This window comes from Salvia splendens, chromosome 11 (assembly GCF_004379255.2).
Source record: "Salvia splendens isolate huo1 chromosome 11, SspV2, whole genome shotgun sequence".
Taxonomy (NCBI): Eukaryota; Viridiplantae; Streptophyta; class Magnoliopsida; order Lamiales; family Lamiaceae; genus Salvia; species Salvia splendens.
The window spans coordinates 26,022,392-26,039,365 of NC_056042.1; the positions used below are offsets into that span (position 1 = coordinate 26,022,392).

General features: G+C 33.6%; 1 protein-coding gene across 1 annotated transcript; it reads right to left on the reverse strand.

Annotated features, from left to right (window-relative positions):
* Positions 1-10,803: 10,803 nt before the first annotated feature.
* LOC121753567 (AP-1 complex subunit sigma-2-like) lies at positions 10,804-13,923 on the reverse strand. Its single transcript, XM_042148778.1, has 7 exons — positions 13,788-13,923; positions 12,968-13,054; positions 12,627-12,718; positions 12,393-12,501; positions 12,269-12,304; positions 10,955-11,041; positions 10,804-10,875 (listed from the first exon to the last, which is right to left on the reverse strand). The coding sequence occupies exons 1-7, from the start codon at positions 13,788-13,790 to the stop codon at positions 10,804-10,806; spliced, it is 486 nt and encodes a 161-aa protein (XP_042004712.1). The 5' UTR covers positions 13,791-13,923.
* Between the last annotated feature and the right edge of the window lie 3,051 nt (positions 13,924-16,974).

Here is a 16,974-nt window from a genome sequence, read left to right on the forward strand (position 1 = left end):
GTTTTGATTTATATATTTAGTTTGATTTTAATACATTAAAAAATGTTATTAAAATTTTTAATTTCACAAAATTCATACAAATCAAAGCTCGATTTGCTCGTTTTCTCTATAAATTCAAATAAATAAATAATATAACAAATAAAGCTTTGATTTTTGTAAATTTTGTGAAATTAAAAATTTCAATAATATTTTTTAATGTATTAGAATCAAACTAAATATATAAATCAAAACGAACAACATTAAATATGCGTTAAACGAGGACGGTGCTCACATAAGGAGCTCATATAAGACGTGTAGCATATCATTCCTTACTGTTTGTAATAGTAGATTTTAAGTACACTTAATTTATATAATAAAAAACTAATATAATTAAAAGGGTTGGATTAGAATAAATCACTAAATGAATTTCGTAATATTAAATCACAAACATATTTAAAAAATTATTTAATTCAATAATAGTAATATTTATTAAGACTTCTCTAATACATGAAGACTAATGTCATTAGTGTTTCTCTTACCTTCCAAATAGTTCGATGAGAATAATTCACTTTAATTAATTTATTTTTTGTGATATTAGATCAAGTATATTAAAAAAATTATTTAATCAAACACTAATAATTTCATTAGAATTTCTCCAACAAATCAAAAGGCTTGATGAAAATAATCACTTATTGAATTTTGAGTATTTGACTGTAAATTACATTTAAAAATCACTAATTGATTTATTTATTTTGCAACATGAGATTTCGTTATTATTATAAATTTGAATAATAGAATACAATTTTAATGTCTTCAATTTTATTACTATAAATTTAACATTTTTATTTATGTTGCTTTAAATAAACTAAATCCTAAAATATAGGAATAAATATGAGTGGTTGCAATTTGTGGGGAAGAAAAAAAATGGGAGAGAGAGAATATATGTGGATGATTGGCGTGTATAGAAGGAAAAAGAAAGTAAATGGAAGAGATGGAAAAATAAATGGGAGAGAGGAAAAAACAAAATTAAAACAGGCGCTATTTTGTGGGGAGAGGGAAAATAGGCGGTAGTTTATTATAAGGATAAAGAAGTAAATTTAATTATAATTGAACCAGAAATTTGAAATAAATCGATTCTTTTTCCTAGTAAACCATTTTTTGGTTGTATAAAATTTGGTCACAGCTTTATTGATAAAATAATATCCTTGACCTTATATCGAAATCATCCATTTAAGTAACAAGGTGAGATGTCCTATAAATAAATTTATCATTACTTGTAAAATCATTAATAACAACAGCACCTAATTATAAATTTTGTAAAACCCTAATCTAGAATTAAGGTTGTTCTTATTGATGGATAAGATTTATCATTACGTGGATTTTTACTGAGATCTCTTTGGTAATTGTGATTAAGATTGTATATATAATCTTAGATTTTGTCATTTGTGTGTTTATAATTCGATTTTACATACACAACTAATAAATGATTATATTCCTAGTAAATAAGCGATATGACACGATGAAAGATTTTGTATTTATACATCAATATAGTACATATAGGTTTATAATATTGCCAGGCACACATATATATAAATAATTTTGAATCAATAAATAAAAGATAAAAGGGAAAAACTAGCATAACAAATTATCAACTTAACTGACCAAGAAACTTAACATGATCGTGTTATCAAAATAATATTCGAATTACTTGTAACACATTATAAAAAAAAAAGAAAAATAATGTAATAGTATGTCAAAAATGAGTGTTATTAGAAATTAGCATCCTTTTTAACGAGTAAATCGGCCGTTTCCTCAAGTATCTCAGTGCACTGCACGTGCGTCATCGACTGGTTGTGTATCCCGACTAGCAACAACTTATTAGTCTTCTTCACCGTGATTCTCCTCGAGCCCTAACTAATTGAAAAATAGTTTGAAGAAATATTAAACTCAGAGAAACCATACTAAGAAAATTAAAATCGATTATTGTTGAATGGACTTTATGGATTAAAAAATATTACCCTCATTCCTCTGATTACATCTCTATGTTCTCCTTCTATAACATTATACTTAGTGCCACCAATGCGTAGGCCTGTTTGAGCATATTTTCCTGGGTTTCCAAACTCTTCCAAGATTTCATTTCTTTCTTCAAATGTAAACTGTATTTAATTTCATAAATCAAACAAACCATTATTGCATAATTCCGCAACTTCCAAATTAATTCAAATCAAGATATAATATTACCATCATTGCATAATTCCACAACTTCCAAAGTAATTCAAATCAAGATATAATATTAACACATTATTATAGAAGAAAATAATGCTCCTATATCGAAATCATCCATTTAAATTACAAGATGTCCTCAAAATAATAAGCCAAATTATCGAAAAAAGGCATGTACTTTAGTGAAATTATCGTATGTCCTTGAATTCTAAAATTCAGCAGTAAACATCATGAGTTGTATTAAATTTCTCAATATTCTCATAACAAAATATTCTAATATCCTAGAAGCAACATATTGTTGATTTTTTTTGAGATAAACGGTGTCTCAAATTAATGATAAGGTTGAGTTATTTGTGAAGCGTATTGAGAAAAATAATACTAAGAGCATCTCCTATGGCGCCCCTCCGGTAGGACGTCCGGTCGGACACCGGGAAGGGCGACGGGACGTCCGCCGTTGGGAGGTCGGAGGTCGGATACGGACGTCCCGTGAGGACGTCGGGTGTCCTCGGGCGTCCCGGCGACGGGCGGGCGGACGTCCGCCACTGTGGCTTCAACTCGGACGTCCGGTCGGACGTCCCGTTTTTATTATTATTTTTTTTTGTTTTGAAACTCTATATATACGGCTCGTTGAATTTTATTTCATTCGCACCACTTGCGTTAATAACAAGTTTCTCTCTCTACATCTATAATTTCAAGTATATCTAGAATGTCTAGTGAAAGTGATAGCGAGAATGAGTTGGAGGTCGCTGTTTCAGGTGCTATACAGAGGCTGCTACAACAGAGGTTGCAGCGGCGGCAGCAGGCGGCGGTACCTCGGCCGATCCATCGTCGAACTCAAGTACCCCGTGACCACATTGCTGCACATATTTTATTTCCGATAAAGTTGTTAATTTTTCCCGTTCGTATTCTCTGTCAAATTTTATTTCCGTAAACGTAAATTGTTTTATTTGTGAATTTATGATTTTTTTTATTGCGGGATGTCCTAGTGGGAAGGGCGATGGGTGTGAATTTATGATTTTTTTTTATTGCGGGATGTCCTAGTGGGAAGGGCGATGGGTGTGAATTTATGATTTTTTTTATTGCGGGATGTCCTAGTGGGAAGGGCGATGGGAATGGCGGATATGCATGGGATGTCCTAGTGATGTGGCAGTGGGGTGGGATGTCCTAGTGACGTGGCAGGAGGTGTTTTTGGGATGTCCTAGTGGATGTCCGAGTGGGATGTCCGCCCACTGGAGATGCTCTAACGGCAGTTTTATCTTTGTAGAATATTTGGATCATTGGATGTCACATTATGCACAAATTCACACGTAATAAATACGTGGAGAAACAGAATTTTTTTAAAATACATGAATTTTACTTTTAATTTTAAAAATTGCAGTAGAAATTGGAATTTGACTAAAATTCAACAAAGTTTTGTGCCAAACAATCCTGTTCTCATGATTTTGATTTTTCGATCAACAGAAAAGTAATGAAGATGAAATAGAGTTAGAGAAATAAGATGAAGAAGGCGAGGAAATTTGGCTGGCGCTTTGAGCCCAAACGACGCCGATAGCTGCTGAAGTCAGTTGAACTCCATTGGATTCACGCATCAAGTGATAGGGTTGCACTTGCACCCACGTTTTCCTCATCCATAACAATCTAAATCAAAGCGGAAAATTAAGATTTTTACTTTGATTTTTCTCAATGAGCTTCAGAATTTCGTCGGATTTGCTTAAATATTTATCGACGACACAATCGCTACAAAATAATCTCTAAATATATTTATATGTGATTTTGGAAAGTCGCGTGCTAATTCGTGATGACGCAATCTATTAAGAATCCTATTAGCTAGATTATTGCAACTACATTTAAAATTATGAAACAGAAAATACTATATAATATAAATTGGCGTCAAAGATAGAAGTAAAGTTGATACTGATAGTAACAGTATCATTTATAATTTATTCATTATTTTTGAGTTTTATTATTTCCTGGTTAGTAGATGGAAAAATATTAATTGTTTTTTCTTCTTTAGAATTTCTTTTTTTTTTATTTTCTTTAAGTTATTTCTTTAAGTTTTTTTTCCATTAGTTTAGGATTTTCCTTTGCCTATATAAATGCTTCATTATTGAATTAAAGAGACAGACTTTGAATATTTAATTTATTTTGAATTTTATATTTTTTATTCTACCAGTTCAGTCATTCTTTATACATTTATGTATCAATTGACGGTCCCTGTGGCCTATGTATTGATCTATGTAGATGATAACCTAATAGCATACCCTTCTAAAGAAGAAGTGCAGTTGGTGAAAGATGGCCTAAATAGAAGCTTTAAAATGAAAGATCTTGGAGATGTAAAGGGGATACTAGGCATGAATATATTCAGAAATAGAGAGGAAAAGACTCTTTGGCCATCTCAAGCAGATTATGTTGACAAGGAGCTAAAGAGGTTTAACATGAGCAATGTGAAGCCTACTGCAACACCTATTGCTCAACACTTCAAGCTGTCTAAAACTCAGGTTTCAAGAAGCCAACAAGAAACTAAGGAGTTGGAGAATATCCATTATGCAAATATCATTGGCAGTCTCATGTATGCCATGATTTGCACACGGCCAGTTATCTCTCATGCTGTGAGCATTACTAGCAGGTATATGTCTGCATTCGGGAAGGAGCACTTGAGTGCTTTGAAGTAGGCATTAAGATATCTGAAAGGAGCAGGGAAGTTTGGGATTTTGTATAAAATGTGGGATGAGTCGGGAGGAGAAGCAATACAGGGCTTCTGTGATGCAGATTATGCAACCAACCTCGACAATAGAAAGTCTCAAACTGGGTATGTTTTTACCATGTTTGGCTCGACTATTAGTTGGAAATCTACCATGCAGAGTGTAGTAGCTCTCTCAACTACAGAGGCCGAGTATATATCACTAACTTCATCTGTCAAGGAAAGCTTTTGGATCAAGGGAATGGCAGTTGAGTTTGAAGTTCAACAGAAGGCAGTGACAGTGCACTGTGACAGTAACAGTGCCTTATGCCTAGCTCGACATCAGGTGTTCCATGAGCGTAGCAAGCAGATCGATGTGCGGCTACACTTTATCAGGGACGAGGTGGAGAAGGGTAATGCAAAAGTTGTGAAGATTAGCACTTTGCATAACCCAACCGACATGCTTACAAAAGCTCTCCCAAAGGAAAAGTTTGAGCATTGTAAGGAGTTGATCAATGTCATTGTTCATGACTGAGCTGCTTATGCAAGGTGGAGATTTGTGAAGTATATGCATAAAGCAGCCCAGCCCAACTCTAGTCTGCCCAAGAGTGAAAGAAATGAGAAGGCCCATTCAAAATCTTGAACTAGCCGTTGGAATTAGTTAGGGGGAAAAGGTTCCTTCTTGTTTTCTTGTTTTTCATTCTTGATTCAGTTAGGAGATTAGAGTAGTGATATGGAGGAGTGTATATATAGTGTTGAATCACAGCAGTGAGAGTAGTTGTTGTAACACACATTTTCCCTCACACATTGAATAAGATCCACACACATATCCTTCGATTTTCTCTCTTCAAGATTCAAGCTCATATTCTCTCTTTCTCTCAATCTCTCAAACACCATCAATTCATAACAAGTAAAACGGTCGATATCGAGTACTTGCCCTGTACCGAAAGTGCTCGGCATTTGCCTCGTTTGAATACTTCCATGCACTTTCGGAGTAATAGTCCATGCTGATCAACATCGTTGTTTGTTTCTTGAACATATTAGGAGTATATGCTGGAGTTAGTTATTGATAATTAAGTTTGTCAAAATATTAGACGGTTTTCAAAAGCCCAATGAAGTCCACAAACATAAAAAGGCCAAAAAAAAATCATTCGTAATCTCAATACATTACGGTTAGCAACTTAGCATTACCACTAATATTTAGCTTCATTGTATTATTTCATAGTAGAAAATACTCCATCCCCTCTTATTACATGGAGTACATATTTTGAACTTTCTCATTATAAATGAACTAGTTTCAACTCCTCAACACAAAAAATTTCTTCAAATCATCACCAATCCCCAAAACTACCACTCCCAATATCTCAATGGAAAATCCCATTGTTTTAATACTGCTAATGTTTCTACCCCAAACATGGGCTTCTCAGACATGGTACAATGTGGTCGACTTAGGAGCAAAGGGTGCCGGCGAAACCGACTCCACCTCCGCCGTCGCCAAAGCATGGAGACGCTTGTGCCTAATATAGACAAATCAATGAGATGATAATGAAAAATGATACTAGTAGAAAATAGAAATACCAAGATTTTGCATGGAAAATCTTTTTTCAATATAAAGAGATAAAAACCAGCCACTCTACCAAATCCACTATCACCAAAGAGAAAATACAACCAAGTGGTTTATAATGATATCCGGTCTTTAACAACACAAAGAATTACACAAGATAATCAACACAACTCCAAAATAGATTAAATAAAAATCTTTAAAAAACAACAGTGATGTTAAAAAATTAATAACTGAGTCTAACTATTCAAATTCAATTTTTTGGTTAGAATGAAGCTTGACATCTTGTTAAAATTTCAAGATGATCGGACAATGTTTGGACGTCCTACTGTGACAAAAAACCTAGCTACGCTATGTAGAAAACTTGGAAAGCACACTCGTCTTTATTTTTACATTATTTTCTCCCCCTAATTGTCGATATTGACTGTTCCTACACTAAATATAGGTTTTTATAACTTTTCATTTGACCTAGTTAAGTGATTGGATGTGCCAATTTCAATAAATGAGTATTTTTTTCACAAGTTAGCAGCCTAAATCAATATAACATAATTTAAGAGATTACATTTTTTTTAGGGCTACGATAGTTATCCAACGAAATTCATGCAAAAAGTAAGAGTTCGATCGTTTACCCGAAAAGTTACGAAAAGTTACCTGCTCTTAAAGTAAATTAAGAAGAGAAATACTGCTTGCAAAGCTTAGATACATTGAATTATTGGAAAAGAAGGATAAAGTATATTGTTTCGCAAAGGGTGTAATAATGCCACGTCTTGATTAAAGTAATAGACAGAACTGAAAGTCAAAAGGTTCATGATCACTTTGTACATGATTTTTTTTGCACTTTTTAAATTCACCAAAACCTAATCTCTTCATTTAATGTCATGTTTCAAAATCACCTAACTCTAAAATTATCTGTATGCTAGGTTGGGTGCATTGGAAAAATTGTTGTTTTTCTTTTTGTGTACATGATGCTTGTACATATAACCAAATGAATGTATACGAAAAACTCTAAATAAGATTAAATAACATGATATAAAAGTTTATTTATAATATAATATGTGAAAATATATACTCCTTAAAGTTTATTTTATAATATAATATGTGAAAATATATACTCCTTCTGTATTTATATACGAAACATTTGTTTTTCGGCATGAAATTTTATGTATTGCTATTTTGTGAGTTAATGAAGAGAGTGAAGAAGAAATAGAAATAAAGTTGTTTCCATTATACAAAATGTTTCATTTTTAATGGAACAAACTACGCTAATGTGAGCATATCAAAGGTTTAGGAAGTGTAGAAACTAAAAGTAGAAGAGGCTTAAATCTATAGACGAGTTTAAAGTGACCGGGTGACACTCGATAGGGCTCTCACTTCACTGTTTTGTTTTGTTTAAAAATTTGGTGATCGTCAATAATATGCATGAAAATGGTTCTAACCCGGATAATAGATTTATATAAAAAAACAGGGGTCATTACACCATACATACAAAATATTTAATCAATGTTTCAAATTGGTACAACATGTTTTAAGTTTACATAGATTATCCCTTAAAAAGATACTATTTGAGCCCACTATATTGTGTTTGGCGGGCTTGAAACACCACTGTCTGAATTTCAAGTTATTCAGACACATAACGTTTTCAGAGTAGCCGACATTACTGCTGGAACTGCATCAACTTTACTTGACCTTTCTTAAAATCTGTGTCAAGTCAAAGTGGGATAGTATTGATGAACGAAGAGAGTGCATTTTATTTCTCAGTTATAATTACACTTAATTATCCATTTAATACAAAATTAACATTTTTTTCGATCATTGTTAGATTCTTGATTTACTTACTTAAGAGATCGAATAATCATTTTCCAGAAACAAATACATAATTGCTTACTTGCATGAATCTCGTTAATAAAAAACTCAGTTGCTAGCTTCAATATGGATAAGTTGGTTCGCCTTGGACAACTTTATCTGGATGACTTTTCGTCTACTGAACGTATGACTCTTTCCTATCAACTTAAAACTTACTCTTAGTTATTCAGTTGAGAAAGTTGAGTTCTCTAGCATTAAAGATTTGGGAAGTCTAAAAAAGATTTTGGGTTTAAACCACAAGAGATAAAGCTTTCCTCTTGGTGTACCGTTTGATTGAGTTGCAACTTATCCTTCTGGTTGCAACAACTTATGTCTGAGATAATATTTTGTTCAATGAAACTTATTAAGAAAGATTTGTGAAAGAGAATGAGAGACGAATGGATGGTTAATGGTATCTTAGTTGTATATTGCAAGAGAAAGTTTACAACAAATAAATACTCCCTCCGTCCCAATAAATCTGAAACATTTGGTTTTCGGCACGAGATTTTATGTAATGTTGTTTTGTGAGTTAATCAAGAGATAGTAAAGTAAGAGAGATGAAAAAGTAGAGATGTAGTTATTTCTACTTTATGAAATGTTTCATTTTTAATAGGATAACAAAAAAAGAAAATGTTTCATTTCTAATAAGGCAGAGGGAGTATGAGAATATTCTTGATGATTTCAAAATATAGCGATTCATCGAAAACAACTATCTCACATTGTGTCATAAGAATTGTATAGACATTATATATAATATTAAATATACTAATAATATCATTATATTTTTAAATTTGAATTATTTAAATTTCGCATTTCTTCATTATATAATATCATACCCGACGTGATTGGCTCAGAGCAGAAATGGCTAAACGATGCATGTAATGTGGCCAAAACAAATGGGCATATGAATTCGTTGCCCAATTAGTTCCACAAATGTATATAAAATAAATATGGATCGGTGTTTTATGATAACCTGAAATAATCTTATTAATGGATATTTGATGATGGTGTATCCACAGTTGCACGTTGTCATGTTTCACGGATCCCTGATTTCTCGCATTAAATTCTTTTCCTTATAATTGTATTCTTTGCATGTGCACTACTCTACGTTGACGATTAAATACTTTTTGTTTTCTAGATAGTGATTCATCTTATTTCATACTAGTTCGGTAATTAGTACTTAATTAATACCCTCTATTTACCTAATAACGTAAACATATATGCATTTAATTCAAATCCAAAATAAAAGTTTAATGAAATTAAACTGAATATACAATGAATGTGAATAAACTAATTGTCCAGATCTGTTAAATATGGTTTGATTAGTCTAGAGATTTAGTCTAAATTATATTCTTTAAAATAAAAAATGTCACGTAAAGTATTAGAAAATTCATTCACTATTAGAACAAAAATAAAAATAAATCTAGCATATCATGTGAAAATTTGGTAGTAAGATTTTATTTAGCAAATATTTGAGATCCGTAAAGAAAAGTAAGCGAGGTAGTAAAAAATCATTTATGATAAAATATAGTATTACGGTTTATAAAATAAGATATTGACATTCTTCCACCTTTCAAGTAATCTAATACTTCATCGGATTATTTTTTTCGACCGCTTATCAAACGTTCGTCATCTTATTCTATAATTTCTCTCTCACATGATAAGTTATTTTCTCAAACTTAAGGCATCAATAACCCCGACCCAGTTTTAGGCCTCAAGTCCCCCCACGTCATCATTTCTCTACAGTTGCGGCTCAGACCCCAACTGCTCTAACCCTACAGGCCACAACCCGGGCCGCAACTAATAAATGACACTATTCACAACTTCAACATATTTTAAACGTAAAATAAAAAACGCCGGAAATTTATAACACGGAAAAGTTAATTTCGATCGAAGATTGAAAATTACAACATAGAAATTTTAAAATACAAAATAAAAACGATAAAAAACACAACGTCAATGCTGGAAAACGTTGGTGCGAGTCCAAATCTCTTCGATTAGATCGGCTTGGAGGCGAGTGCATTGTTCCTCTTGGCGCATCACAGCTGACCGGGCCATGACATTGCGGATGTCGGGAGGAAGGCCCTGCACGGGCGGGTCGGTGACAACGTAGTCACTCCCGATGCTGGCGAGCAGATCGTCGCTCCAAAAAGTGACATTATCTTCCTCGTCCTCAACGATCATGTTATGCATTATGATACATGCATACATGATGTCGGCGACTAGTGACCGCTGCCAACCACGGGCCGCTCCCTTCACGATAGCCCACCGTGCTTGGAGGACTCCGAATGCACGCTCGACATGTGATAGTCTTCACGAACACGGGCCATCGAGGGTAGACCCCGTCTGCCAGATAGTACCCCATACTATACCGACTGTTGGTTGGCTGCGAACTCTACGTTCGGCGCTCGCCCGGCACCCAAGTCTGTTGAACAATGGAGACTCGTTCAACAAATTGAGGTCGTTGTGGACCCCGCAACACCCAAAGTAGTTCCATGCCAGATCCACAATTGTTCTGTCATTTTGTTGCTTGAGCAATCATATTGCTGATGGAACTAGCTTGCTCCTTGGCTGCCTCCACCAGAGAATCCTGTAAAACAATTGGTTGTTACTCAGAAGAGTACAGAGTTTTGAATGGCAATATTTCATTAGATCTGAAGTTAACAAACCTGTGCAGCTATTAAGCGTGCAACTGTCTTCTTACTCGACTCCTGAAGTTCACCAGCAATCAGGATTTCATCTAATATATAATATGCCTGCCATTGCATTAAACCGAGAGAGTTACAATGAGATAAAAAAGGCCACAAAGTGGCTGCATTAAACACTTGGGAGTTGTGTATTTATATTTGTTTACCATTAAAAAAGAGAGAAAAATAGTAAAGAAGAATAACTATTACCATCAAATATAAAAGAGCAGTTAGTCGGATACATGACTAATATGAGGCTTTAACTTAGCTCGTTTATAAAGAGAGTAGAGCACTTTGAGTATTATGCAAGGCAATAGCAAGGTCATTTTCTGGAAGAATATAAATAGAAGTGACACACCACTTTTTTTACACTTCTAGTCATGGAAGCCATAATAGACATTGAACTTTTTGTTACAACTAGTGTCAATTGTCAAGACCAAAATGAGAACAGGACAGTAAAGGGAGACGCAAGGAAGCAAGACCATTAGTTAGTACCTTCCAGGATTTAAGGAATAACACTCTGGGTATATCAAAATAAAAGCAAAAGGTCACACGGTCTAAGATGGACAGGATATATCTGGACTAAAATGATTCAAACCTTAGATCAAAGAGGAATTTCTAGTTTATCCAAAAACCAAGTGTAGACTGAATTAACATCTATACACCACTGGTTCCAGGAGTCGCAAATTGATATGGTACATATGGTACTTGTACATTCTGACTAACAATGGCCATATTCTTAGAACTTTTCATAGGCAACTTAGTATTGCTATCATCAAGATAGACATAAAAATTCATTCTTTTGTTATGCCAAAGAATTATAACTTTCTTCATATTCCTAATAAAATTCAAATTTAGCTTGAAACATCCAGGTTAAAACCTATATTAAGAGTTTCTTAGATAAGCACTTATATTGTTCAAATAAAAGTTCCACCACATGATCAAATACTGAGATGCATTTCCAAAAATATAGCAAAGGTTCTCATATTAACAACATATGAGACATTTATAAGTCCTAAAACATGTAGACCACAGAATCCTAGAAAACCATCCGACACAATTGACATAAGAACAATTAGTGTCAATAAAGTTATCAGCATGAATCTATGTATGCATACTATTACTTAGTTTACTTAAAAGCAGCAGCAGGCATTACGTAAGTATATAACCATGCATAGGAGAATAGATGTGGCCTTAACAACTCAAGACACAGATAGAAGTCTCACTCTCAACAGATTTTGGACAGATCAAATCTCTCCAAACATTTCAGAAGCAGTTGAGACAACGTAAACATACCTTATGGAAATTAAAGATCAAGTCCAGCTCACAAACCTAAAAATAAAACAAATAACATGTTGAACATCATATCACAAGCTAATAAAAATCTTGAAGTAAATAGTTGCTTCAGTTTGAACCATACACTTCCAAAGTAGCGATCTAGTATCTCAACAAAATGATGGATAATTTCGAGGACCTCCAATTCATTATCATCCTGGTCAATGCACATGCAGAAATAAAGGCTAGCATACCTGTCAAGTAAGCAGTAAGATGCAAAATGTTTAATTGTGCACATTATAAAAGGGAGGTGTATGAAACTACGAGTTATATTAAACAATGTGGGAAAGGTTTAAAAATAATGCAAAATGCATACTACCTTTTGTAAACAACTTTGTATCCCCTCCACTCAACAAAGTTGCACAGTTTAGGGGCTCGGGTGAGAATCATACCACTAAGCTCCCGGATAACCTTTACCAGGAAGAAAGAACCTCCCCGTTAGTTTAATTTTAAAAGATTGTCAATGAAAACATAGTTTGAATGAACTAGGAACAAGGTCCAAATTGAGTTCAGAAAATAAACTCCTGTATAGTTCTATGTTTTCAATTTCTACATTCGCGGCATGAATCAAGGGAAGACAGAACTTACTCCAAGCGTGAAAAGGGTTAGTGATTAAGATGAAATTTTTTCCTGATCATAAATAATTGTAAAGTCATATACCTTTGTCCTTTCCTTTTGAGAATACGGTGAGTACCATTTTGTCAATCTCACTTTCCCTTGTCTGCTAATGAGAAGAACAAAGTGAATCTGAAATAATGGAAAAGCTTTAGTTTCTCATCAATAGTAAAAGAATAGTAGTACACCATTAATAGACAGTAATATGAAGCTCATAAACTAGAAAGCAGCAGGAGATATTGGGTTTTATCGACTTATGGACTAGGTAAACGAGACATGGCCAATGCAATACTCTAGTTACATAGAAAACAGCTTACTATCTAAGACTGCAAAAATCACATTACTCAAATTACCTAATTAGGTGCCTTTTCACACTACACATATTACGGCTACTGATTGTTCACGTTATTGTACCTACGTGGATCCTAATTGATGATTTCTACGGTTGGAAGGGATCATGTTGATAGATTGCTAATACGATTGTAAGCCCAAATTTTAATTCTTTTATTTCTTTCATTGACTAGCTCGCAAAAAATCGGAGGCATTTGTTTCCGAATTCATGTCAATTTTAAAGATATCCGACTGTTTCAACCCCAGCGGCGTCGACCAATAGAGCAGATGCATAATTGAATCAAACAAACTGGCCATCCAAGATAACAGGTGCACGATCGGAACTTAAATTTGCGATTAAATCATGTAGTAATAGTTAGAGAAAGTGAGGGGAGATCTGATCAATTAATCAGATCATGAAAGTGAAGAGAGACGGAAATTACCAATTGTTACGTCGACAAGCAAGGAATGAGAATGAACAAATGTTAAATGAGAAAATATAGAATCGAAGAAAGGTGGGGACAGAGAAGGATACCATGGTGGCGGTGGCAGGTCGTCGGAGCTTGATCCAAATGCCTCAGCTGTTTACAACCGTCTTCTTCTTTTTACAGATTTCGCCTGTTTTTTTTTGTTTCGTTGAAGTACCTAGTTAGTATTTCTAATCGGATTTTGTTGATCGAAAGAAAATTACCTACCAATTCTTTGTTTTTTATTGGAAATCTAGTTTTAACCCAATAATTTTAGTATTATCTTGATCTAAATATACAAATTGCCTTTTTTTTTACTCCCAATCTCTTTTTTAAATTTTAAAATATGCTATGAATTTTGGGATTTGCCGATTTTCCCTAAAATTATTTTTTCTTCAAATTGATGTTGATGTGTTTGCGGAAATTTGAACATGGTAAAATGATCATCGTTTTTAGTACAATAAGATAATTAAGTATCAACCCTAACAATAATACCACATGATGTACTACTTGAAGTGACATGTATTCGTCAAGACGATTACATATTCAATTAATCGAAAGAAAATACTCCCTCCGTCCATGAAAAATAGGACATGTTGTGAATTACACGAGTTTAATGTGGAATTGGTAAAGTAAGAGAGAAAGGAAAAAAAGTAAGAAAAAAGTAGTGTTAGTGGAATGTGAGATCCATATTATTAGTAAGAGAGAAGGGGAAAAGTAAGAGAAAAGTAGTGTTAGTGGAATGTGGCGTCCATATTATTATAAGAGATAAGCCTATCAAAATGGATATTGGGTTTGGATACTCGATATCCAAACCTGAAAAGTTGGGTAATTGGATACCCGAAACCTGATTTTTAGGGTATCAGATCGGGATCGGGGTAGTGAGAATTTTGGATGATCGGGTATCCGATTACCTGAATTATCCGATTTGTTTTTTAAAATTAATAAATTATATTTTTATTATAATTAAATGTAATTTAATTTCTTAATTACATGTGGATGGATGAAAGAAGTTAATATCTCAATTTCTTATTGTGGATTGGACTGGAAAAATATACCGAAATACCGCCACTTACCGTACCGAATAAATACCGAAAATATCGAATTTTCGGTACACCGTACTTTTCGGTTACGGTATCATACCGTACCGACAGTTTTAGGTACGGTAAAGGTATGCATTTTGTATATACGCGGTATACCGCGTTATACCGCATCATACCGCAAATTTACGGTTATACCGCAATTGCAGTATATACCGAAAATCAAGGTACGGTTATACCGACAAAAGCGGGTACGGTAACGATATCTAAATTTTGGTATACCGACAAAAGCGGTACGGTAAAAGTATGGTTTTTGGTCATACCGCCCACGGTACGGTACGGTATGCGGTATGGCCATTTCGGCGCGGTATACCGTACCGTTCCAACCCTAATTGTGGATGGATGAAAGATGTAATTTTAATATAATTTAATTTCTTATTGTGGATGGATGAAAGATGAAAAATATAATTGTAATTTCTAATTACACGTGGATGGGCGAGAGATGTTAATATGTAGATTAATTTTTTAATGTAATTTATTTTCTTATTGTGGATGGATGAAAGATGTTCATTTGTTACTATAATTTATGAATTTTGTATTTCTCAAATTTGTAATTATTTTTCTCTTAATTCGACTGCTACAAGAGTTTTGTATATCTAAAAGTTTGTAGTTATTTTCTCTTTAATACTACTTTCAACTTTGTATTAAATTCAAATTAAATAATACTCCCTCCGTCCATAAAAATATGTGCATTTTGCAATTTTCGTCCGTCCCACAAAAATATGTGCATTCCATTTTTAGAAAAAGTTATATCAATTAAATAATGTAGGTCACATTATCCACTAACTATACTTTAACAACTATTCTCCTCCTCTTTCTTACTTTACCATACCATTCTACCCTTCTCTCTTACATTACTAATTTTGTCTTAATTTCCCGTGTCATACTCATTGCCCATATTTTTATGGGACGGTGGAGTATTAAATAAATTGTAAAACTTTGTAGTTAATTTTCAAAAAAAAATTCAAAATTACAATCGGGACTGGATACCCAATTTTTCGGGACTGGATACCCGAGTCGGGTATCCGGGTACGTGAATCAAATTCGGGTCGGGTATCAGGTATTGGATTTGTGAATTTCGGGATCGGGTATCCGAAAATTTTGGATCGGGTATCCGCGGGTACCCAATTTAACAGACCTAATAAGTGAAAAGGGAAAAAGTAAGAGAGAAGTTGTTGAAAACTTTCCTTTTTTAAATGTGCTCTACTTTTGTAGACAATCAAAAATGGCAAATGTGCTCTATTTTTCGTGGACGGAGGGAGTATTATTCTCTCAAAGGTGAGAGGTTACACGTTGAGAGGGTTTTCAATATGCTTCAAGATGTTAGGCCAATCATGCTCCGCTGACGTGATGTATGCTTGTATATAATGAATGATATGATAATCGAGAACAAGGAGCAAAAACGTTTATCTTGCGAGGAGAAAGAAAGATCTAGTTCAGGAATTTCCAGCTACAGTCCAACATAGGGCCCACCACCTCAATTTTGATATGAGGCTTTCATACACGAGGAACGAACTTACGAACAATTCCAACAAGATCTAATCGAAAAAATTAGGCACACAACAACAGAAGTATGTTTCATTAAGTAATATTATGAGTTTATAATATGCATTTTTTGGTATTTAATTAATTGATTTTTTTCGATATTTAATCAAGTAATTTTCTAATTTTGATTCATTTATTTGTTTTATAAATATATCAATTAATAATTATATAATAATGAAGTTGAAAATAATAAAAATAATGATGAAATTGAAATTCTGAATCATGGCTCAAATGGAACAGGTTAACATGACAATTGAAAATGGAAGTGTTGTTAAAATGTGACTGTTGTTATCAGGTTAGCAATGTAGATGCTCTTAAGATCCCTATACCAAGTCCAACAACACGGCCACAAATAATGTGTGGCATTGAGTGCAAAGTTGTGAGTAAGTTATGGACTCAAACCATTAAAGGTTATGAAATATGGAAGTGGTAAAAGCATCATCATTCCTCAGGTGTGCATTTTTGGCTATTTCTCTTTCTCTCATGTGCATATGCGTCTATCATCTATGTATACTTACTTTCTAATCATGTTTGATTAAATATAATCATTAATTATTTTGTTTTCTCCTTATTTCAAACATAATAAAGAGAATATTTTCTTTAGTATTTA